This window comes from Vombatus ursinus, unplaced genomic scaffold (genome assembly GCF_900497805.2).
Source record: "Vombatus ursinus unplaced genomic scaffold, bare-nosed wombat genome assembly UNPS02014794.1, whole genome shotgun sequence".
NCBI classification, from domain to species: domain Eukaryota; kingdom Metazoa; phylum Chordata; class Mammalia; order Diprotodontia; family Vombatidae; genus Vombatus; species Vombatus ursinus.
The window spans coordinates 1,641,508-1,663,048 of NW_020954572.1; the positions used below are offsets into that span (position 1 = coordinate 1,641,508).

Consider the following 21,541-nt stretch of genomic DNA (forward strand, 5'->3'; position numbering starts at 1 on the left):
TTCTACTGACCCACCTTAACTGAAATAACACTTTGTGCCTCCTGACACTTAGACTACTCCTCCCACTAACCCAATTCACAGGACCAGAAGGAATATTCTTTATTCCTCAATGCCACTTCCAAGCCATTGTTCAGTCACAATAACTAAACTCCACTTTTCTGAGATCCACTCTACCTTGTTATATACTCCTGCCCTATTCATATCACAATAAAAACTATCCAAAAATTGAATGGACTATCTTGGGAAGTTGTTAGTTCAGTAGAGCTCTTTAACTAAAGGTTATACAACCACTTGTGCTGCATGTTTCCTATAATCAGACACTTGAGTCTTCTCAAAAGTTACCTTCCCTTTATATATATCTCATAGGTATCTATACATTTGCATGCTGTCTCCTCCATTAGTATATAAACTCCTTCAGGTCAAGAATTGTTTTTGTAGTTTTGACCTTTTTTGAACACTCAGAGCTTAACACCACACCTGGCATTTAGTATGAGTTCATTAAATGCTTGTCATTTAATTGATCTTCTAGGACAATTTGCTCTTACCTCTTTTATGTCACTTATACTCCACTGCATTATAATTATTTGTGAACTTATCTTTTCTACTAGACTGTGAAGCTTTTGAAAGCAGGGATGTGATCTTGTGGAAAGAACAATGGATTTCAGATCAGAAGACTTAGATTCCAGTCCTGGCTCAGATGCTTACTAGCTGTGTAATTCTGAGCAAGGGACTTAACCTCTGAGAGTCAGTTTTTTCATCTCTGAAATAAGGACAATAGTACTTATAATATTTCACAGGGCTTTTCTAAGAAAAGCACTTTTGTTTTGTTTTTGTTTTGTTTTTTTGGTGAGACAATTGGGGTTAAGTGACTTACCCAGAGTCACACAGCTAGTGAGTGTTAGGTGTTTGAGGCCTGATTTGAACTCAGGTCCTCCTGATTCCAGGGTCAGTGTTCTATCCACTGAGCCACCTAGCTGCCCCAGAAAAGCACTTTTAAAGCTTGTAAATGTGAGCCATTATCATTCGTCTCATCTTTATATCTTCTACAGCACCTAAACCAAAGTACTATACATAAAGCAGCAAGATGGTGCAGAGGATAGAATGCTGGATTAGGACTCGGGAAACACTGAATTCAAATCCAACCTCAGACTCTTACTAACTGTGTGACCCTGGGCAAATCACTCAACCTCTCAGACTCAGTTTCCTCATCTGTAAAATAGGGATAATAATAGTACCTACCTCAAAGGGTTGTTGTGAGGATCAAATTAGTTAACAAATGTGAAGAGCTTTGCAAGCCTTAAAATACTTTGTAAATGCTAGTTATGATTATTATTATTATTATTATCATTATCATTATTATTATATGACGTTTTTCTATAAAGATGCTTTCCCAGTGACCTTTTTTTTGGACAAGAGGAGTGCTCAGCAGTAATTCAGAACAGAATGAGTAACTATTCTTTCTTTGCTGACAAAGAATTCTCTGGCTCTATTCTCTGGCAAAAAAGTATATTGATGCTGTCTACCAATATTTTTCATAGTAGATGTTTGATTTTTTTCCCTAACCTCATTTTTTCATTGGTCAATTGAAGATAATACTTCCTCTGCCTTATATTTCAGAGAGATGATGAAGATTGTTTCAAGCCTTAGAAACAAAGGTGCTAGTATGATGAGGGTATTATTAATATTAACATCATCAAAATGCTTTGATACTCTGAAAAAAAATTATTGTGGTTCAGTCATGTCTGACTCTTTATGATCCAATCTGGAGTTTTTCTTGGCAAAGATACTGGAGTGGTTTACCATTTCCTTCTCCAATTCATTTTACACATGAGAAAACTGAGGCAAACAAGGTTAAGTGACCTGCCCAGGGTCACAAAGATAGGAAATGTCTGCAGGTGGATTTGAACTCAGGTCTTTCTGACTCCAGATATATCACTCTATCCACTGCACCACCTAGCTGACCCACCAAAACAAAACAAAAAACTAATAAAGTACTTTCCTGTCTCCCTGCTTTTCTTTGTGCTGTTTCTTTTAGAATTCCCTCCCTTCCATCTCCATCTAATGAGATACTATATACTTCCTTCATGGTCCAGCTCAAATTTCCCCTCTTCTGAGAAGGCTTCCCTAGTCCCTGATGAGTTTTGACCCCTGGAACAGGCTTTCATTTCATACAAGAAAAAGGGCAAGTGCTTTGTGTCCATCAGCAAATAACACTTATTGTCAATGGTTTAAGTTTACAAAAAAAAGGAATATGACAAAAATTACATGTACTCATAACATTTTAGAGCTGGAACAGACCTTAGGGATCTTTTAGTTCAGCCCTCTCATTTTACAGATGAGGAAACTGAGGCCCACATCATAGGGAGTAAGTAGTAGAATGAAGCTTCAAACCCAGGTCCTCTGACTCCAATTCCAATGTTCTTCCCACTGCACCACACCACCTCTAAGCCATGTCCACCATGTAGTCTCAAGCAGCAGAAGGTAGCTGTCAAAGGCAGAGAGACAGAGAGGGCACCAGCATACAGGCAATAATCATGTAGGCCACACAGCTGAAGTGCCGTCTCACCAGCTGCTATCCCAGCTGGGAGCCATTAACAATTAGCTGTTAAAGCCCACATCAAGGATGTCTCTGACATTTGTAATCTGATTGTTACTTGCTTATCTCACCCTGACTGAGCTATCATACTGCAATGTGAGGTACCACGTGAGTATACAAGTAGAAAACTAAAGAAAGAAGATATGACCTAGAGAATTCACTCTCTGTCCTCACCAGTAAGTTCATGGGCTTCCTTCTACATATACCTGTTTTAGAGTGGCTCAGGAAGGTATCACCTATTTGTATGTTCCAAGGAGAGCAAGGAACACTATGATACACTATCGTAGAAAAACATAATCTAAGAGTTGTAAAGGAGCTCAGAGTGCTATCTAATCCAACCAACACCATCTACAGCATGACCAGCAAGTGACCATCAAACCCCTATTTTAAAGACCACCCAGTGACAAGGAGTCTGCTCCCTCCTAAAGCAGTCAATTCCCCTTTCAGACAGATCTAGTTGTTGGCAAGTTTTTCCTTACTTCAAACCAAATCCTATCTTTCTACAACTTCCACAAATTACTTCTAGTTCCACTTCTGGGAGCCAAACAGCAGAAGTAGAATACCTCTTCTATATGGCTGTCTTTCAAATACTTGAAGTCAACTATCACAAAAACAAAAAGTTTTCTCCTCTCTAGGCTACACTTCCCAGTTCATTCAATTGATTGTTATAGCACACCCCTCTACCCTCTTCTGGACACTCTCCAGCTTACAAAAAAAGGTGTCCAAAATTCATAGAACCCTCCATTAGAGCTGAAAGGGAGTCCAATCTCTTCATTTTATAGATGAGGAAACCAAGGCTCAGAGAGTTTAAGTGCCTAGCCTAGGATCACACAGCTAGCACATATCTGAGGCAGGATTTGAAAACAGTCTTTTCTGACTCCAAGTCCAACACTATTCAATGCAGTATATAATTCCCCAGGGGTTGTATAACCAAGGCAAAATCCAGCAAAAATATAAACTCCTTTGTTCTTGGTATAGTGCCTCTCTTAATGATGTTCAGGTTTGTATTAACTTCTTTTGGTTACTGCATCACAATGTAGAGTCATATTGAGCTTATAGTCTATTCAAACCACAAGGACTTTTTCCAGATGAATTACGGGCTATCTCTCTCCATTTTATTCTTGTGAAGTTGATTTTTGAACCCATGTTTAAGATTTTACATTTATTCCTATTACATTTCAAATTAATTCAAATTTGAATCAAATCATCCCAACATTTTAGCCTGTTGAGACAATTTTCTATCTGGAGTCCATCATCTAATGTTAACCTTTCCTCAGAGCTTTTGTGTCATCTTCAAGTTTTATAAATATGCTATCTATGTCTATCTAAGTCATTGATAAAAATGTTGAATGACCAAGGGCAGTCCACCATAAATCTCCTTCCAAGTTAACATTAAACTGTCAATGATTACTCTTTGGCCATTCAATTGGTTTCTTACAAATCATCTAATCCATATTTCTTCATCTTGTCCACAAGAAGAGCACTCACTAAATTACAGTTTTCAAATTCTATTCTCTTCCATTTTAAAAAAAAACGATACAGTATTTGCCTTCCTATACTCCTTACTGTATAATTTCATTTAATGTCTTTGTTTTAAACTAGTTGGATCCTCTGGGTGACTAGTAAAAATAAATACATCAGTGGGGTCTTGCAAACAATGGATTTTTAGTAGATGCAGAACCACAGAGTACTTTGAATCTAACATGGTGTTTCTGAGGGGACCCTATGTTAGTGGTGATGGGAAGCCTGCAAGTGTTACACTGCTAAAACCAACTAAAAATTTGTTTTTGCTATCCTTAGCATTCCTTGACTAATTTTGAACTTTATTGTGCCTGACATTAGACTATAGCATGCTTTTATGTTCAATTTTTAATTTCCTGCTCTTATTTTCATCTTCTGTATATGTCTTTAAAATATAAGTTGCTCAATTAATTCCCTATACATTAATATTGGGCTCTTTAGAAAACATCTCTTTTGCATTCTCATTGGAATTAATTTTTCATATCTTCAGAATATCATTCTTGATATTTTTCCATACCTACTGTAGAACTGTAGAATCTATCATATCCTACCAATCTTTTCTCTGACCACTTTGAAATCTTCACTCCTAGAATTTCATGTCAGAGCTTGTCTTTCCTTTATCACAAATTCTAAACTTGCCACCAAAGGTCCCATCATTTTCTCTTCAGCTTCCAGTTTCTCCTTATTGATCAGAATCAGGCCCAGAACAACAATCCTCCTTGCGGGTTACTCTACCTTTTATAGGATATAACGATCATTAAAAGGAGCTAAGAAGCTATTAGTTGCTCCACTTTTGGCTGAGAGACAGAGTCCAAGCAAATGTTCGGGTAACTGAATTCTCCTATCACTACTACGTTTTACCTCTATTACCAAACTCATAATATCTCCAAAGCTCCTCATCTATTTCTTTTTTCTGTCCAAGTGGCTACAGTATAGAACACCTCAATATCATTCTGGTTTCTTCACCTAAAATCTTCACCTAAATTCTTAGTCCAACCATGCCTCTGCCCTCTCATGCCCAGATTTTTTCACATGTGTTTATCTTCTTATAGTCTTACACAGTACTACTCTGTCACCTATGCCCTTTCATCTATCCTATTCATTTTGAATAAATATATCTTTCCAAAGCCATATTACATTCATGTATCTTATCTCAGCAAGTCACATTCATACCTACCTATAAGGTCTAATTTGCCTCCTCTCTAGTTCATCATGCTTATTACTTAAGACTATGAGTTTTCTTACTAGCTCCTTTCTTGGATTTCTTTTTCTCCTATTTCCATTCTTCTTTCTACATTGTAGCTACTCTCTATAATATCTAACTGGTTAAAATACATAGGTAATTTTCTTCTTTCTCGTCCCCTTCCAATCAAAAGCCTTTTTGTCTAATCTGCAAAATTTCAAACAAATACACTTTAATAGCCTTTTTTGACGTAATCTATCTCTAGCCAGGAACCTGTTATTCCTATATTTGGAGCCATTGTTCAGAAATCTTAAAGAAAATATTTGTGCATTGGCAAATAGCAAGCAGGAATTCAGGAACGGTCCTAAGCTAAACAGATTCCCAAAATGGACGGCCACTGAATCATAGAATGTCAAAGCAAGAAAGTATCTTAGAGCTCATCTATAATCCAATTTATTAATTTTTTATATAAGGAAAATAAAGTTCAGGGAGACCAAGTGATTTATCTAAAATCATACAATCATAACAATTCATGTTTACTTCAAACTTATAAAGTTTTTCTTTCAACTCTAACAAGAATTAATGCAAGCATTACTATCCTCATGCTACAGATGATAAAATGAAGATTCAGAGAGGTTTCATGACTTTCTCATGATCAGATCGCTAAATATCATAGGCAGATAGTATTCAAACCCAAGTATCCTGACTCAAAGTCTAATGTTTTTCCACTAAATCACACTGCTTTTTATGCTGTTTCCCCTTCAGAAATTACTTTGCACCTACTCTGCATATATTTTATATTTACAAATTTCTTGAGAGAAAGGATTATTTGGTTTTTGTCTCTGCATCTTCAGTATGTGCTTGACACATATATGCCTAATAAATGTTTAATTTAATTGTATTTATTTATGCATTTCTATGGAATCTAATTAATTTTCATTAGTATTCCTTCCCTTGCTACTAAGAATTAATTTCAAGAAGAAAAATAAGGAAGGATACAGTTGTCAGTAATGCTTCCTTGACTGAGAAATAAGGATCAAATGAGTCACATTCAAATAAGTCATATTCAAAACTTATTTTTAGGGTCAAAATCTAAAATGCAAAGATTTACAATAATCCTCAGATGGAAGATATACCTTGCAATTAGCATATGATCCTGAATGTAGGCTAAAAACTGTGGATAATCCTTCCTTGCAATGTATAAACACTCTCCGTGAAGACAGAGAATCTTCAGGCAGTTGAGCATGTTGAAAAGAATGTCAGGCTCTTCAAACTTTGCCATTTCCTGTGCAAATAATCATATGTTTACTGCTTTACTCAAATACTACAACTTATGATAAACATATGCATATATTCCAACATTATAAAAAGCATACCTGGAAAATGGTATATATTAGCCTTAGAGTTACTGGAAGTTGCTGGTAACAAAATTTTCTTTCAGTATCATTCTTTATTGCTGTCAAGAAATAATTACACAAAGGATTAATGTAATTCCTCCTTGAACTCACCAGGAGCTAATCCAGTAGGTATGATATTCATTAAACTGATATTTTACAGGTTTAAACGATTTAAAATGAGAGGTCAATTTGGAGATCATCTAGTCTGATCTCATTTTCTAATGAGGAAGAAACAGAGGCTGTGAAGTAACTTGATTTATTAAGAGCCTACTGTGTACAAGTTTGAAATGTAAAATTAACAAGACAGTGTTTCTGTCCTCAAATTGCTTAACATCTTGTAGGGAGGATTAAACATACATAAAAATACAATAAAAGTAAAATATGGTAAAGTGTAGAAAGAGTACAAAATACTAGCACATCAAATACAGAATTAAGGTTCATATCTATCTGGAGGAATTAGAGGAGAGGTGGTATTAAAACATAAACATAATGTATTAGATTTTACCTACTTAATAGACATTTACAAAAATTGGGGGAAATAAATGTAAAAGGTTCAAAGGTACTTTGTACCTGAAATACTTCTTGAAGTACTTCTTAAATTGTTTTTTCAAAAAGATGCTGTAGTGACAAGGGCATTGAATTCAGAAGACATAGTTCAAGCCCCAGATCTGCTACTCACTAGGTACAAGTATATACAAAACACATATATAAGGGATGAAGTAGATGAGAAATGGCACCAGCAGCTGAGATCAAATTTTCTTGGGGTATACTGCATTTCTCCCCAGTTTCTCCCTCATCCTCCCCACCTCTCCTTGCCCCCACCAGATTATAAGGTTTTCCAGAGAAAGATTTATGTTACATCTACCTCTATATAGCTAGAACTAACCCCATTGCCTCAATGACAAGTGCTCCGTAAGTTTTTGTTGAACTGATTTGTTGAAAAGACTAACAGGAAAAGTCAAGGAGACAGTGATAACATCTTCACCATGACTGAAAATCATTTGGATAGAGGTTGTGGAAAGGAATGTGAGGCAATCTTAGGTTGTTTCATAAAAGCCAATGTTAAGATAAATGGAATTAATGATAATTAAGTATGGATAAGAGTACTCACTATGTACTTAGAAGTTCATTTTGATTTTAATCTTTGTTCTACCCCAAATCCACCATTAAATATAAATAAAACTATAGCTGGCAATCACAAATCTTACTCTGACCTTTGTGCAATAATGTCAAGGAGAGAGAGAAGAAGCATCAAGTAATTTGAAAAAACCCACAGAGATATCTAAGGAGAATGGCAAGATAACTGGCAAAATAGTAAGTACTCTCTAATAGTGTAGCCCAGGAGTTCTTATTCTTTTTTTGTTATGGCACCCTTTGGCAATCTGGTGAAGCTTATGTAACCCTTCTCAGAATAATGTTTTTAAAGGAACAAAACATGGGATTCTATTGAAATATAGTCATTAAAATTTGTCTTAAGGTCCTGAACCTCAGGTTAAGTCTAAGGGTTAAGACCCCTACACAACCAGGTACTACTGACTGGATAAAAGCTATGCACCCTGAGCTCCAGGGAAGAGAAGACACAAATTGTGGTAATTAACAAAAATCCAAAGTGGAATTGAGGAGAAAGGACTACTTCTAAGTAGAAGAAGGCATGTTCACTCCAGACTACACATGACCTCTTCTGTGTGAGGGGTGGAAATATGAGACTTATACGAAAGATAACATCAGGAAGTAGAGTGTTTGGGCATGGAAATATGTTTGGGGCTGTAAATATACACAAAGGAGATAGAACCTTCAAAGATCTTTGCCTACAGGATGTTAGAGCTGGTCCCAGCAAAGGGAATTAGTGACATCTACTGAGAACTGAGAACTACAGGGAGAGAAGTGGCTGGAAGAACTGTAGAGCAATGGAGTATAGAAAAAGCATCCTGCTGAGGGCTGCAAGAAGTAGAGCTGTGGAGCAATGCAGGACCACAGAGTGGACTACTCAGTGGGAAGCCATGAATGGCAACTTCAACAAAAACAGCCAAAGGAATCATGGAGGGAAGGACAACTGTGGAAGAGCAACTCAATGACATCTGAAGATCTCTCTTTTGTCCCCTTCTCTCCATTTGCATCGCCCCTCAGATGTACTATTAAAAATACCTTCCTAATTGGTCTCCCTGCTTCAAGTTCATCCTCTGCTCAGCTGGCAAATTTATATTCCTAAAGCACAAATCTGATCACGTAAGTCCTTTGCTCAAGAAACTTCAGTGACAACTCCCCATTTGATCTAGGATAAAATACAGACTCTTCTGTCTGACATTTAAAGTTCTTAACAATCAGGATCCCGCCTATCTTTTCCAACTGATTTCACATTTCTCCTTATCATATCCCTTATGTTCCAGCCAAAATGGCCTACATGCTCTCCCTATATATAACATTCCCTCTCTCCTACGTCTCTGTACCTTTGCATAGGCTATCTCCTCATGGCTGAAAGGTTCTCCCTCCCCACCTCTATACACACACACACATATACATATATGTATATATGTATATGCATATATAAGTGTTCATTTTTATGGGTATAAGTTGTTCCCAACACCCCCTAGCATAATAAGCTTCTTTATGACTATTTCATTTTCTGCCTCTAGTATCTAGAACAGTGCCTGACACACAGTAGATGCCTAATAAATGCATTTTGGGTTGTTTTTTCCTTTTTTAAAAATAAGCATTTTATTGATGTCTTTTATTTCAATATCATAGCCATTTTCAGGTGTACCTGTTAAATTATGCAGCCTCCTGCTTATTCTTTTGTCATCTATTTTATTTTTTAATTTAATAAATGCATTTTGAATGAATGAATCATTGAGCCATTGTTGGAAATCTCTGAGAGATGAAAAAAAATGAAAGTGGTTCCACGGGATGAGAAAAAGGCAAATTTTGCCATGATTTTCAAAACAAGGAAGATAATAGTCAACAAACTATAGGCCCAGGAGCCTGATTTATGACAAAATTGCAGAACACAATATCAAAGGGATGATTTACAAGCATTTTGAAAAGGAATCAGTATAACTGAAAGCCAGTAGGAATTCATTAAGGACAGGTCATAGCAGACTGAACCAATTCCCTTTTTGTACTGTTAATTAAACTACTAGATCAGAGGAATACTATAGACATAGGATATGTGGATTTTTAGCAAACTATTTTTTTTTTGTTAAGGCAATGGGGTTAAGTGACTCGCCCGGGGTCACACAGCTAGTAAGTGTTATGTGTCTGAGGTCAGATTTGAACTAGGTCCTCCTGAATCCAGGGCCAGTGCTCTATCCACTGCGCCACCTAGCTACCCCTAGCAAACTATTTTATAAAAATCTCTCATGCTACCCTTGTGTACAAGATAGAGAGATGTAAGTTAAATAGGTTAGGCGATCTAGAACTGGTTGAATGACTATCCCCAAGGAGTAGTCATTAATGAGTCAATGTCAAAGGGAAGTCTCTAGATCCCTAGGGAACTGTCTTTGACTCTATGCCAGTCAATATTTTAATTGGTAATTTAAATGAAAGCATGTCAGGCATGCTTGTAAGATTTACATAAAACAAACTGAGATGGCTAATACATTAAATGACCAAGTCAGAATCCAAAAAATGTTGAAGTGCTATAATGAGATAAATCTAGTGAGATAAAATTAATGTAAATTCCTATAGATGAAAGGTGAGACTGATGAAACAAATCTAATAAGATTAAATGCAATAGATATAAAGTTTTACACTTGGGTTTCATAAACATAGGTAGGAAAAGCATATTTAGACAACAGTTTTGTGAAAAGGTCCTGGGGATCTTAGAGACTACAGGAGAAATTTAGTGTCCAGGACAAAAAAGGTGAGAACTGTGTTTTATTCTGCCTTGATCAGAACACATCATAATGATTATTATGAATCTAGGCACCACTTTTAAAGAAGCTTGGACCAGAATTCCATTCTAGTTCTTAGGTTAGTGATACAAATGTTCATGAAGCCAATCATCAGGAAACTAGCATCTACCTGGGTATCTTGCCATCTACTTTACAGGTAGCTGCCCCTTACTCCTTACCTCAAACAATGACCCTCTGGACTGCACCTCCATACATCATATACATCATACTCTCCTCACTGGGGAAGTTAGTCTATTTGACTTTGGAATTCCACACAAGCTAAGTTGTCCTGATTAGTGGGAGAATTTAAACTCTGCTAACTCATTCCCAGACCATGTTTTACATTCCATCCAGCCATCCAAACAGCCAAAACCTTGTGGGACTTATTTCCATCTGCCTCATTGCCACATATCTACCTTCCCCTTTTCACTTCTTACTCTGGGAACAGAAATCAAATCAATATTACCATTACCACTGGCATAGAGCCAGAACGCTGACTGTCTTCGTGCTCCTCTAACCATGCCTATGACTCCTGATACCAAAACTCCCTTACTTTGCCACAAATTCCTTAGAAGTATTATCTCCACCACCACCTCTGTTAGAATTTATGAGCAGGTACTATCTCATTTTTGTATTTGTATCTCTAGTGCCTAATACAATGCCTGACACATAGTAGGTACTAGATAAATATCTTTTCATTCATTCATTCAATATATCCAAAGAAGGGTATTGAAAGAATGAGAGAGCATATAATACAAGGATTCACTAAAGAAACAGGATATTTAACCTGGAGTAAGACTCAAATGAGACTTCAGAGTTTGAAAGCATATGGCTGATATGTGTGTTCTTAGTGTCCTAATGTCCTGTGGGCAGTACTTGGTACTGTCTCCCAAGTAGAAGAAAGCAATTTCGCAGTAAGTGTTGAATTTGGGATGAGAAAGCCTTTCATTGCCAGTTCTTGCTGCATTAAGGTCTGTGGATCATCCCAATAATCTGCTTCATCACACTATAGGCCTATTTGAAAACCCAGATGTAAGAGTATGAAATGAAATACCCTCTTGTCAATTGTTCCCTGTATAGCATGTTTTTCCTGACTGTGCTAATTTTTCAGCTTTGGAATACACACATTCAAATAGTAGCTTTTCCCACTTCTTATCTAATTTCATTACCAGCATACCCTCCAATATCACTCCAATAAATTCTCGTTTGATTCAGCAAAACATCCTATTTGGGATTGCTCCTTTCCCCGGGATTTTTCTCCCTGGCACTATTTATTGCCCACTAATCACCAGCACACATATCCCTTCAGTTTGTACTCTTAAGAAAAGGTGGTTGTATTCGTCCAACAAGCCCAAGGCTTTAGATATGCTTCCTCTTAAAGCTCAGGTTGGCCCATTGCTCCACCCAGAACTTCATACTATGTTGACCTACCAGTGTTTTCAGGGAGTTCAGTGTGATTTCCTGGGTTCTCTCCATGCTTTGCAACAGGGTTCTCATCCTCTTCTCCCTCAGTGCCTATTATAAACTCAGGCCGAGAATAGAGAAGACTGTCCTCAAGGTTGTCTGTGGGCTCCTAAAAGAACAGGCAAGAAGCTTCATGAGTTTCACACAAAAGAACACAAAAACCTCCATGAAAACTGAAGAGGGTCTAGTCACATATGTCAGGCAATATCAATAGTAGCCAATGAAGTCCAATCAGCCTTTTGGGAAAGGTTTCTCCTTTATCTGGGAATAAATATTGGAAATAGTAAAACTGTCAAGTTGGTAGGATTTATGAAGTTTTGAAAACTATTTTCCTTTTTAGTCTTTGCTTTTAATGTCGTTTTAAACAGCATTATACCATAGTTATCATCAATGTGTCATAGAGAGACTGGACTTTAAATTCCACTTCTAACACTTACTAGCTTTGTAACCCTGGACAAGTCACTTTTTGCTCCTCTGTTCCTCAGTTTCCTCATCTGTTAAATGAGGATGATAGATTTGTACTACTTACTTCACAGAGTTATGTCTCGCACATGGTAAATGCATAATAAATTCTTTATCTATCTATAATAATAACATTTCTACAGTGTTTTAAGTTTTACAAATATACTTTCTCTAAAATAATCTTATTACAGTTCAGTCATTTTTCAGTTGTGTCCCACTCTTCATGACTCCATTTGGGGTTTTCCTGGCAAAGATACTGGTGTGGTTTGTCATTTCCCTCTCTAGATCATTTTACAGAAGAAGAAATCAAGGCAAACAAGTTTAAGTGACTTGGCCGGGGTCACATAGCTAGTAAGTCTCTGAGGCCAGATTTGAACTCAGCAGGATAAGTCTTCCTGACTCCAGGCCCAGTACTCTATCCATTGCACCACTTAGCTGCCCTTCCTATGACATAGGGATAAGTATAACTACCCTCATTTTACAGATAAGGACATTGAGGCTCAGGGGCAAAATGACTTGCCCAAGGCCACACAGTTGAGAGGCATAGTCAAGACTCAAATTTGGGTCCTCTGACCAAGACCATTTTAAAAATTAATGTATTGATGCTTTTCTTTATATTGCTGTCATTGATCCTGTCCAAGAGAACTCTCCCTTTTAAGAAAGAAGTTAAGCAGAATAATTCATGACACGTGGGAAAGCATCTGCCTTACTCTAACATCTCTACCAAGAAGAGTGAGGTGTGTTTCATCCTCAGTCCTCTGGAATCATGAATAGTCACTGTATTGATCTGAATTATGATGTATTTAGAATTGTTTTCCTTTATATTACTGCAGTCATTTTGGCAATACAGTTTTCTTGTTTCTGCTTACTTTGTTCTACATCAGTTCACACAAATCTTACCAAATTTCTCCTTATTATTCACATTTTGTCATTTCTTACACTGCAGAAATATCCCATTACATTCAAATAGCATGATTTGTTTAAACAGGCCCTGATAGGAACCCATTGTTTCTATTTTTTGCCACCACCTCTGCTCTTTCTATAAAATCATGCAATCTCCCAAATGTAAGTCAGAATATGCTGACAAAAACAATGGGAAGCCAAAGAATATTAACTAAGAGACAAAAACTGGATTTCTATCAGTCTACTCTTAGGAGATACTAGTAGGTTATTAACATGGTAAGATCTGAGTTGGTACTAGGCAGGATCTCCACTCAAATGTTTCAATCCCACTGCCTCTCACTCCATCATCATAGCTTGATTCTCCTGGGTTTTAAAGATTTTTTTCCATACTCAAGGGTCCTTTTTTAGAAATATAAGCAGACACAGGAAGGATTCTCATAATCTAAAACCTTCCTTACTAGTTAACACTGTGACAAGGATTAGTTAATAGACAATTGAGAAGATGGATGAAATGAAGTAATAAGGTTGTGATGTAACCTAGAACTGGAGTTGTTAATGTAGGAAATGAAGTATCTCCAAACACAAACTCCTCAGTTTAGCTGAAAATCAGTCCTGTTTGGACCCTACTTATTAACCATTCACGTCAGTCAATTGTAAAATGTTTTATATAGTTTGAAAGAGAAGATAATTTCCCTGAAACCAAATGATAATAGATAATGATGATGATAATGATGATCATGATCTCAGCCAAATACTTCCATCTCTCTATAGTTAGAAGGCCCAGGCCTTAAAGCAATGTCCTAGATTTGGAATCAGAAGGCCTAGATTCCAGGCTAGGCCTTCTAGTCTACTAATTATTGTGTGACCTTGACCAATTCACAACTTCACTAAGTCTGAGTTTCTTATTTATAAAATGGGAATACAGTTATCCCTTCCACACTGCAACTTTCCCCAATGCAGTTTTGATATATTGCAGGACGATATAAGAAATTAAATGGGAATTTTGGGGGTGTGTAGAAGCTGCAGACAACATGCAAAGGCAACCAAATGACACAGAAAAAGTTCAAAAATGCATAAATGCATAAAATATGTGCATAGTATTGTATAATATCAACATATTTTATCTTTTAATACCATAATAATTCATACTTCTTCTCTGGTATGAAGGGAGGGTTAAAAAATTTTACATGGATTTTTCAGATCAAGGTGGTAACCCACTCCTCACCCCTGCAATGTAGAAGGGTTAACTGTAACAGTATGCAAGCCTACCTTATACACTAGTGAGGAAAGTACATGGAGATGGAATGTGGGGTGTTATGTATAAGGGACAGATAAAAAAAACAGTTTAACTGTATAAAGAGATTGACATACTTTCTGTCTCACTACCCATTTGGTAGTGGTACATTTCCATTACCACAAACTCTGAAATTCCTCTATTTAACCATAACCCTCTATCTTTCTATCTTCTCTTGTTCTTCACTACTCTGAAAATGATCCTTTTCTTCTTGACTTCTAGTCCCTCCATCCTTCAGTGTTCTTCCTGGCCATCACCCTTATGATAGCTTTATTTACTTTCCCAATCTAGTCTCACTGGTTGACAAACTCAACTATATTCTGGCCCGTTTACGATATTGCCACTTAATGTTTTGCCAAACCCTAACCTCCACTATCTACTTTTACCACTCTTTCTTATATGCTGCTCAACTATGAAAGTCACATACCCTGGATCCACTGCAAATTTATGATAACTGATTTCAAGATATCCCTGCTACATGGCAAAGAACTGGAAATTGAGAGGATGCCCATCAATTGGGGAATGGCTGAGCAAGTTGTGGTATATGAATGTAATGGAATACTATTGGGCTATAGGAAATGATGAGCAGGCAGACTTCAGAAAAACCTGGAAAGACTTGTATGGTCTGATGCTGAGTGAAGTGAGCAGAACCAGGAGAACATTGTACATAGTAACAGCCATGTTGTGTGATGACTAATATTGATAGACTTAACCCTTCTCAGCAATACAAGGATCTAAGACATTCCAGAGGCTTCGTGATGGAAAATGCCATCCACATTCAAAGAAAGAACTATTGAAGTTGAATTGCTATTTTTTTTCTCTTCTGTTGAGTTTTGTTTCCTCTTTCTGATGGTTCCTCCTACTGGTTTTAATTTTTACTTACAACATCACTAATGTGAAAATATATTTAATTGGAATGTGAATGTATAGCCTATATTAGATTGTGTGCCGTCTTGGGGAGGGTGGTGGGGAGGAAGGGAGAGAAAAATTTTAAACTCAAAAGCATATGGAAGTGATTACTGATAAATCAAAATAAATTAGTAAAATTTTTTTAAAAAGATATACCTGCTATAATACAATCTTTTGACTTTTTATAACCAACTCTCTATTATACTGCTCACAATAGTTATTCAAAATTTTTCTTCATTCCTTCAGCCTCTCACATTACCTGGCTTCCCTCACCTCTTGGCAGAGAACTTTACTGAAAACTTTACTGAGAAAATGAACTCCAAAGTTCCTTCCTGCCTCTATTTTACATTTCAAAACTCCTTCATATCCCACATCTACTTCTTTGCTCTAGTTTCTGAAGAGGTGGCTGTTCTCCTAGCCAAGGCCAAATTCTCTATTTGTGACTTTGCCCTCATCGCCTCCTGTCTCTTCTAGCACCCTGATCCCATAATTATCACACTCTCTCTAATACCGTATCTCCATGCCTACAAACTTCTTCCCTACTGCCTACAGACATAACCAAAACTCCCTGCCATTCTTTAAAAAAAAACACTTTACCTGACCCAACCATCCTCTCAAATTTTGATCATATTATATCTCTCCTTCCTTTGGCAGCAAAAATCCTAGAAAAATGCTGACTGTACTTGTCTCCACTTCCCCTTCACTCTTTTCTAAACCCTTTTCAAACTAGACTTTTCAAGCAAGAAATCTGACTAAAAGACTAAGGCTAGAACTGTTCATGTAGCTTCCTGATCACCTAAGGAATAAAAAGCCTACCCAAAAGGAATGAGGGTTCCTCAGATTTATGAATATCCCACTGTCATTTGAGTCAATATAACTTTCTTACCCAACAGACCCTTCTAATCTGATATTTTTTATTTGGAGAAAAGGGTTAGTTATGTCTACCTAAACCAATGTTGTATCCTTGCTTAGCATCCTTTCCATGCTACTGATAAGTAATATTCTTTTTGTTAAATGCTAGATGGTTTATAGTCTTATTTATTCCAATCCAGAGTAAACCACTAGGCCAGATGTGACCCACAATACAAATGACCTCTTAATTGTCAAAACTGATAGTCTTTCCTCAATCCTCCTTCATATCTCTGCAGCATTTGACATTACTGACCACTCTCTTCTCCAAGATAGCCTTCTCCAAGTTTTCATGACACTATTCTCTTGGTTCTCCTTCTATCTGTCTTGTCATGTCTCAGTTACCTTTGCTGGAATGTCATCCATATCCAACCATCTATATCTGTGGGTACCCAAAAGTTCTGCCTTGAGCCCTCATTTATTCTCCCTTTTTATACTCTTCTTGGGGATCTTATCAATTCCCATGAGTTTAACTATCATCTCTACACAGATAACTTCCAGATCTAAAAATTCAGGCCAGCTCTAGCTCCTAACAGCCAGACTCATATAACAAAGTACTTACTGGACACTTCTAACTCAATGTCCTATCCTAAATTCAACAGCAAAACACTCACTATTTTCCCTTCTTCGACCTCTCTTTATAGCTTTACTATTTCTGTCAAGGACAACGCCATCCTTTAAATCATTCAGGTCTGCAAACTTGAAATCATCATCAATTCTTCCTTATCCCTCATTTTCCCCATACCCAATCATAAGCCAAGTCCTATTTATTCCACCTCTGCATTTCTCAAATCTCTCTCCTCTCCATTCACAAGGCCACCACCACAGTTCAGGTTCTAATCTTTGTGTTCCTCATTACCCCTCACCTATATTATTCAAATAGCCTCCTAACAGAAAGCTTCAAATATAGTAAAGAAATACTATATGTTTAGAAAACCAAGTAGACACTCAGGGGCGGAGCCAAGATGGTGTAGGGAAAGCAGTGACTGTCTTGAGCTCTCCCCCGAACCCCTCCAAATACCTATCAAAAATGGCTCTAAACAAATTCTAAAGCAGCAGAACCCACAAAAAGACAGAGTGAAACAAATTTCCAGTCAAAAACAGCCTGGATGGTTGATCAGAAAGATATATCGCACCGGGTGGGGAGAGGAACGCAGTTTGGCATGGGCACGCAGGCCGCAGCGAACCTGGAGCAGGCCTCAGAGGACGGAATTGTGGAAAGCTGTGGCAGTTTCCAGACTTCTCAACCCATGAACGCCAAAGACAACTTAGAAGGTCAGTGGGAAAAGTCTGTGACTGCGGTGGTGAGAGAAGGAGCTAGGTCTCAGCCGCAAGTCTCAAGCGTGGCCCGGGGCTGCGGCTGTTTCCAGAGCTTCTGGCCCACAGACTGAGGGAGAATCAGGTGGCTGATCAGAGGGGGATTGCAGGGATCTCTTTGCCAGTGCTGAGGCAGGAATCTCTTGCTTTGCCCATGCTTGGATCTGGGTCACAGTTCTGAGGGTCGGTCCTGGGGCGAGGAGGAACACTGGTGTGGTGGAGCTTGTTGTGGCAGTGGAGAGGAAACACCTCGCCCCTTATCATAGCACCTTGGAAGAACTGAAAATTTTCAGGTCCCTAGAAGTATCTCTGAAAACAGCTGTACAAACCCCCGAAGCTTGGGACAGTACATTCTCCACATTGGAAACAGACTTTTACCTTAACAAAGAGTTTAAAACTCAAGTAATTGGCCGGGATCATGAGTAAGCAGCACAAAAAGAGTCAGACTATATTATCTTACTTTGGTGACAAAGAAGATCAAAACATACAACCAGAAGAAAACAACAAAGCCAAAGCTCCTAAATCCAAAGCCTCCAAGAAGAATATGAATCAGTCCCAGGCCTTGGAAGAGCTCAAAGGGGATTTTGAGAAGCAAGTAAGAGAAGCAGAGGACAAACTGAGAGTTTTGAAAAAAAAAACACGAAAAACAACTCAACAGCTTGCTAAAGGAGACCCAAAAAAATAATGAAGAAAATAACACCTTAAAAAATAGCCTAACCCAAATGGCAAAAGAGGTCCAAAAAGTCATTGAGGAGAAGAATGCCCTAAAAAGCAAAATTGGACAAATGGAAAAGGAAGTTCAAAAGATTAGTGAAGAAAATATTTCCTTAAAAATTAGAATAGAGCAATTGGAAGCTAGTGACTTTATGAGAAATCAAGACACTGTAAAACAAATCCAAAAGAATGAAAAATTAGAAAACAATGTGAAATATCTCATTGGAAAAACAACTGACCTGAAAAATAGATCCAGGAGAGAGAATTTAAAAATTATTGGACTATCTGAAAGCCATGATCAAAAAAAGAGCCTAGACATCATCTTTCAAGAAATTATCCAGGAAAACTGCCCTGATATTTTAGAACCAGAGGGCAAAATAGAAATTGAAAGAATCCACCAATCACCACCTGAAAAAGATCCCCAAAGGAAAACTCCTAGGAATATTGTAGCCAAATTCCAGAGTTCCCAGGTCAAGGAGAAAATATTACAAGCAGCCAGAAAGAAACAATTCAAGTATTGTGGAAACACAATCAGGATAACACAAGATTTAGCTGCTTCTACATTAAGGGACTGGAGGGCATGGAATATAATATTCCAGAGGGCAAAGGAGATAGGATTACAACCAAGAATCACCTACCCAGCAAAACTGAGTATAACTCTTCAGGGGAAAAAATGGTCATTCAGTGAAATAGAGGACTTTCATGCATTCTTGATGAAAAGACCAAAGCTGAATAGAAAATTTGATTTTCAAATACAAGACTCAAGTGGAACATGAAAAGGTAAACAGGAAGGAGAAAATCATAAGAGACTTATTATGGTTGAACTGTTTACATTCCTGCATGGAAAGATGATATTTGTAATCATGAGACCTTTGTCAATATTAGGGTAGTTGGAGGGGAAAAATTATATGTATGTATATATAGATATAGATAGATAGAGGGCACAGGGTGAGTTGAAAATGAAATGGTCATATCTGGAGAATAAAATTAAGGAGTGAGAGAAGATTATACTAGAAGGAGAAAGGGAGAGGTAGAACGGGGTAAATCATCTCACAAAAAAAAACAGAAAAGAAAAGGCTCTTACAGTGGAGGGGAAATGGGGGAAGGTGAGAGGGAATGAGTGAATCTTATTCTCATAGAATTTGACTTAAGGAGGGAATAACATACACACTCAATTGGGTATGGAACTCTGTCTTACCCTACAGGAAAATGGGGGGGTGGAAGGGAACAAGAGAGTAGGGGGATGATAGAGAGGAGGGCAGATTGGGAAAGGGGGTAATCAGAAGCAAATACTTCCGAGGAGGGTCAGGGTCAAAAGAAAGAATAGAATAAATGGGGGTGGGTGGGATAGGATTAAGGGAAATAGAGTTAGTTTTTCACAGCATGTCTACTATGGAAGTGTTTTGCATAACTGCACATATATAATCTATATTTAGTTGCTTGCTTTATCAACGAGAGTGTGTGGGGAGGGAGGAAGGGAGAAAATTTGGAACCCAAAGTTTTAAAAACACATGTTTAAAAAAAATGTTTTGACATGCAGCTGGGAAATAAGAAATACAGGAAACGGGGTACAGAAATCCATCCTGCCCTACAGGAAAACTGAAGGGGAAGGGGATAAGAGAAGGGGGGAAGAGATAGAAGGGAAGGCAGACTAGGGGAAGGGGTATTCAGAATGCATGCCATCTTGGGGTGGGAGGAGGGGTGAGATGGGGTGAAAATTTAGAACTCAAAATCTTGTGGAAGTAAATGTTGAAAACAAAAAAATAAATTTAAAAAAAACAAAAAAAAATAAAATAAAATCTAATACTTTCCCTTTGAAAAAAAAAAAAAAGAAAACCAAGAGGGAAAAGGTGAAGGTAAAGAGATAAAACCAAAAGATTGTGACTCCTTAATAACTACAAACAAAGCCTCTGGGGAAAAAAAGTCATGACTACAAGACTTTTACATAAGTGGCTGGAAGAAATGAAGCAAGTGATAAAAATGAAATTACAAATGAAATTAGAGGTTAGGAGGAAAAAATGAAAAGAAGAATAAATAGCTTAGTATAGAAGGTAGAAAATTTTACCAAAGTACTAGATTCTCTAATATAATAAAATAAGAATAAACAAAACTCACTGACTCCATGAGATAACAACAAATTAGAACAAAGCCAAAAGATTGAAAAAATGTGAAGATAATAAGTATCACAAATAATTGACCTAAATAACAGGTCAAGGACACAATTTTAGACCTTTTAGACCACCCAAAAATCTATCACCAAGTGTCTGCCCCCAAAAACTGGATACCATATTTCAAGAGATCATGGAGGAAATTCATAATGCAGATCTATTACAAGTAGTTAACAAAGTAAAAATAAAAAGACTACACTAGTCACCTTCTGAAAGACAGACCAAACTGCCCACACCCAGCAATGCCATAACCAAAATCCAGAGCTTCCAAGTCAAAGAAAAAGCCTCCAAAAAAAAGATTTCAAGGACTATGGAACCCAGTCAGAATCATACAAGACTTAGCAGAAACTACTATGAAGGAAAGAATCGTGCAATAGAATATTCCAAAAGGTAAAAGATAAGAACCAAGAATAATTTACCATGTAAAATTAAATATAACTCTACAGAGGGGAAAATGGACCTTTAATATGATTGAGGACTTTGAACATCCCTGGTGAAAAGATCAAAGCTGAGTAAAAATTTTGAAATACAACACCAAAGAAAACACTCCTGATTTTGATAGATTCACAAAATTTTGTCAGACTTTTAAAAAACAATACCCTCAAATTTTCCTCAAAAATTGAGAAAGCACTCTACTAGACTCCTTTTATGAGCCAAATATAGTCCTAATACCTCAACCAGGCAAAGGCAAAACACAGAATTATAGGCTAATATCATTAATGAATGTTGATTTAAATTTGTTAAAAAAGACTACAGAGGTTTATCCAGGAATCATGCATTGCGACCAAATAGGATTTAAATAAGGGATGCAAAG

At 37.2% G+C, this 21,541-nt stretch overlaps 1 protein-coding gene across 2 annotated transcripts in view; it reads right to left on the reverse strand.

The window, feature by feature from the left end:
• The window catches only part of UNC79 (unc-79 homolog, NALCN channel complex subunit), a 285,579-nt gene that overhangs the window by 144,489 nt on the left and 119,549 nt on the right, over positions 1-21,541 (reverse strand). For both annotated transcript variants that reach the window (XM_027869844.1, XM_027869843.1), the window contains exons 17-19: positions 12,019-12,160; positions 6,677-6,756; positions 6,437-6,585 (exon numbers count right to left, since the gene is read on the reverse strand). In XM_027869844.1, coding sequence (XP_027725645.1) covers positions 6,437-6,585; positions 6,677-6,756; positions 12,019-12,160 — 371 coding nt within the window. The remainder of the gene's footprint in view (positions 1-6,436; positions 6,586-6,676; positions 6,757-12,018; positions 12,161-21,541) is intronic.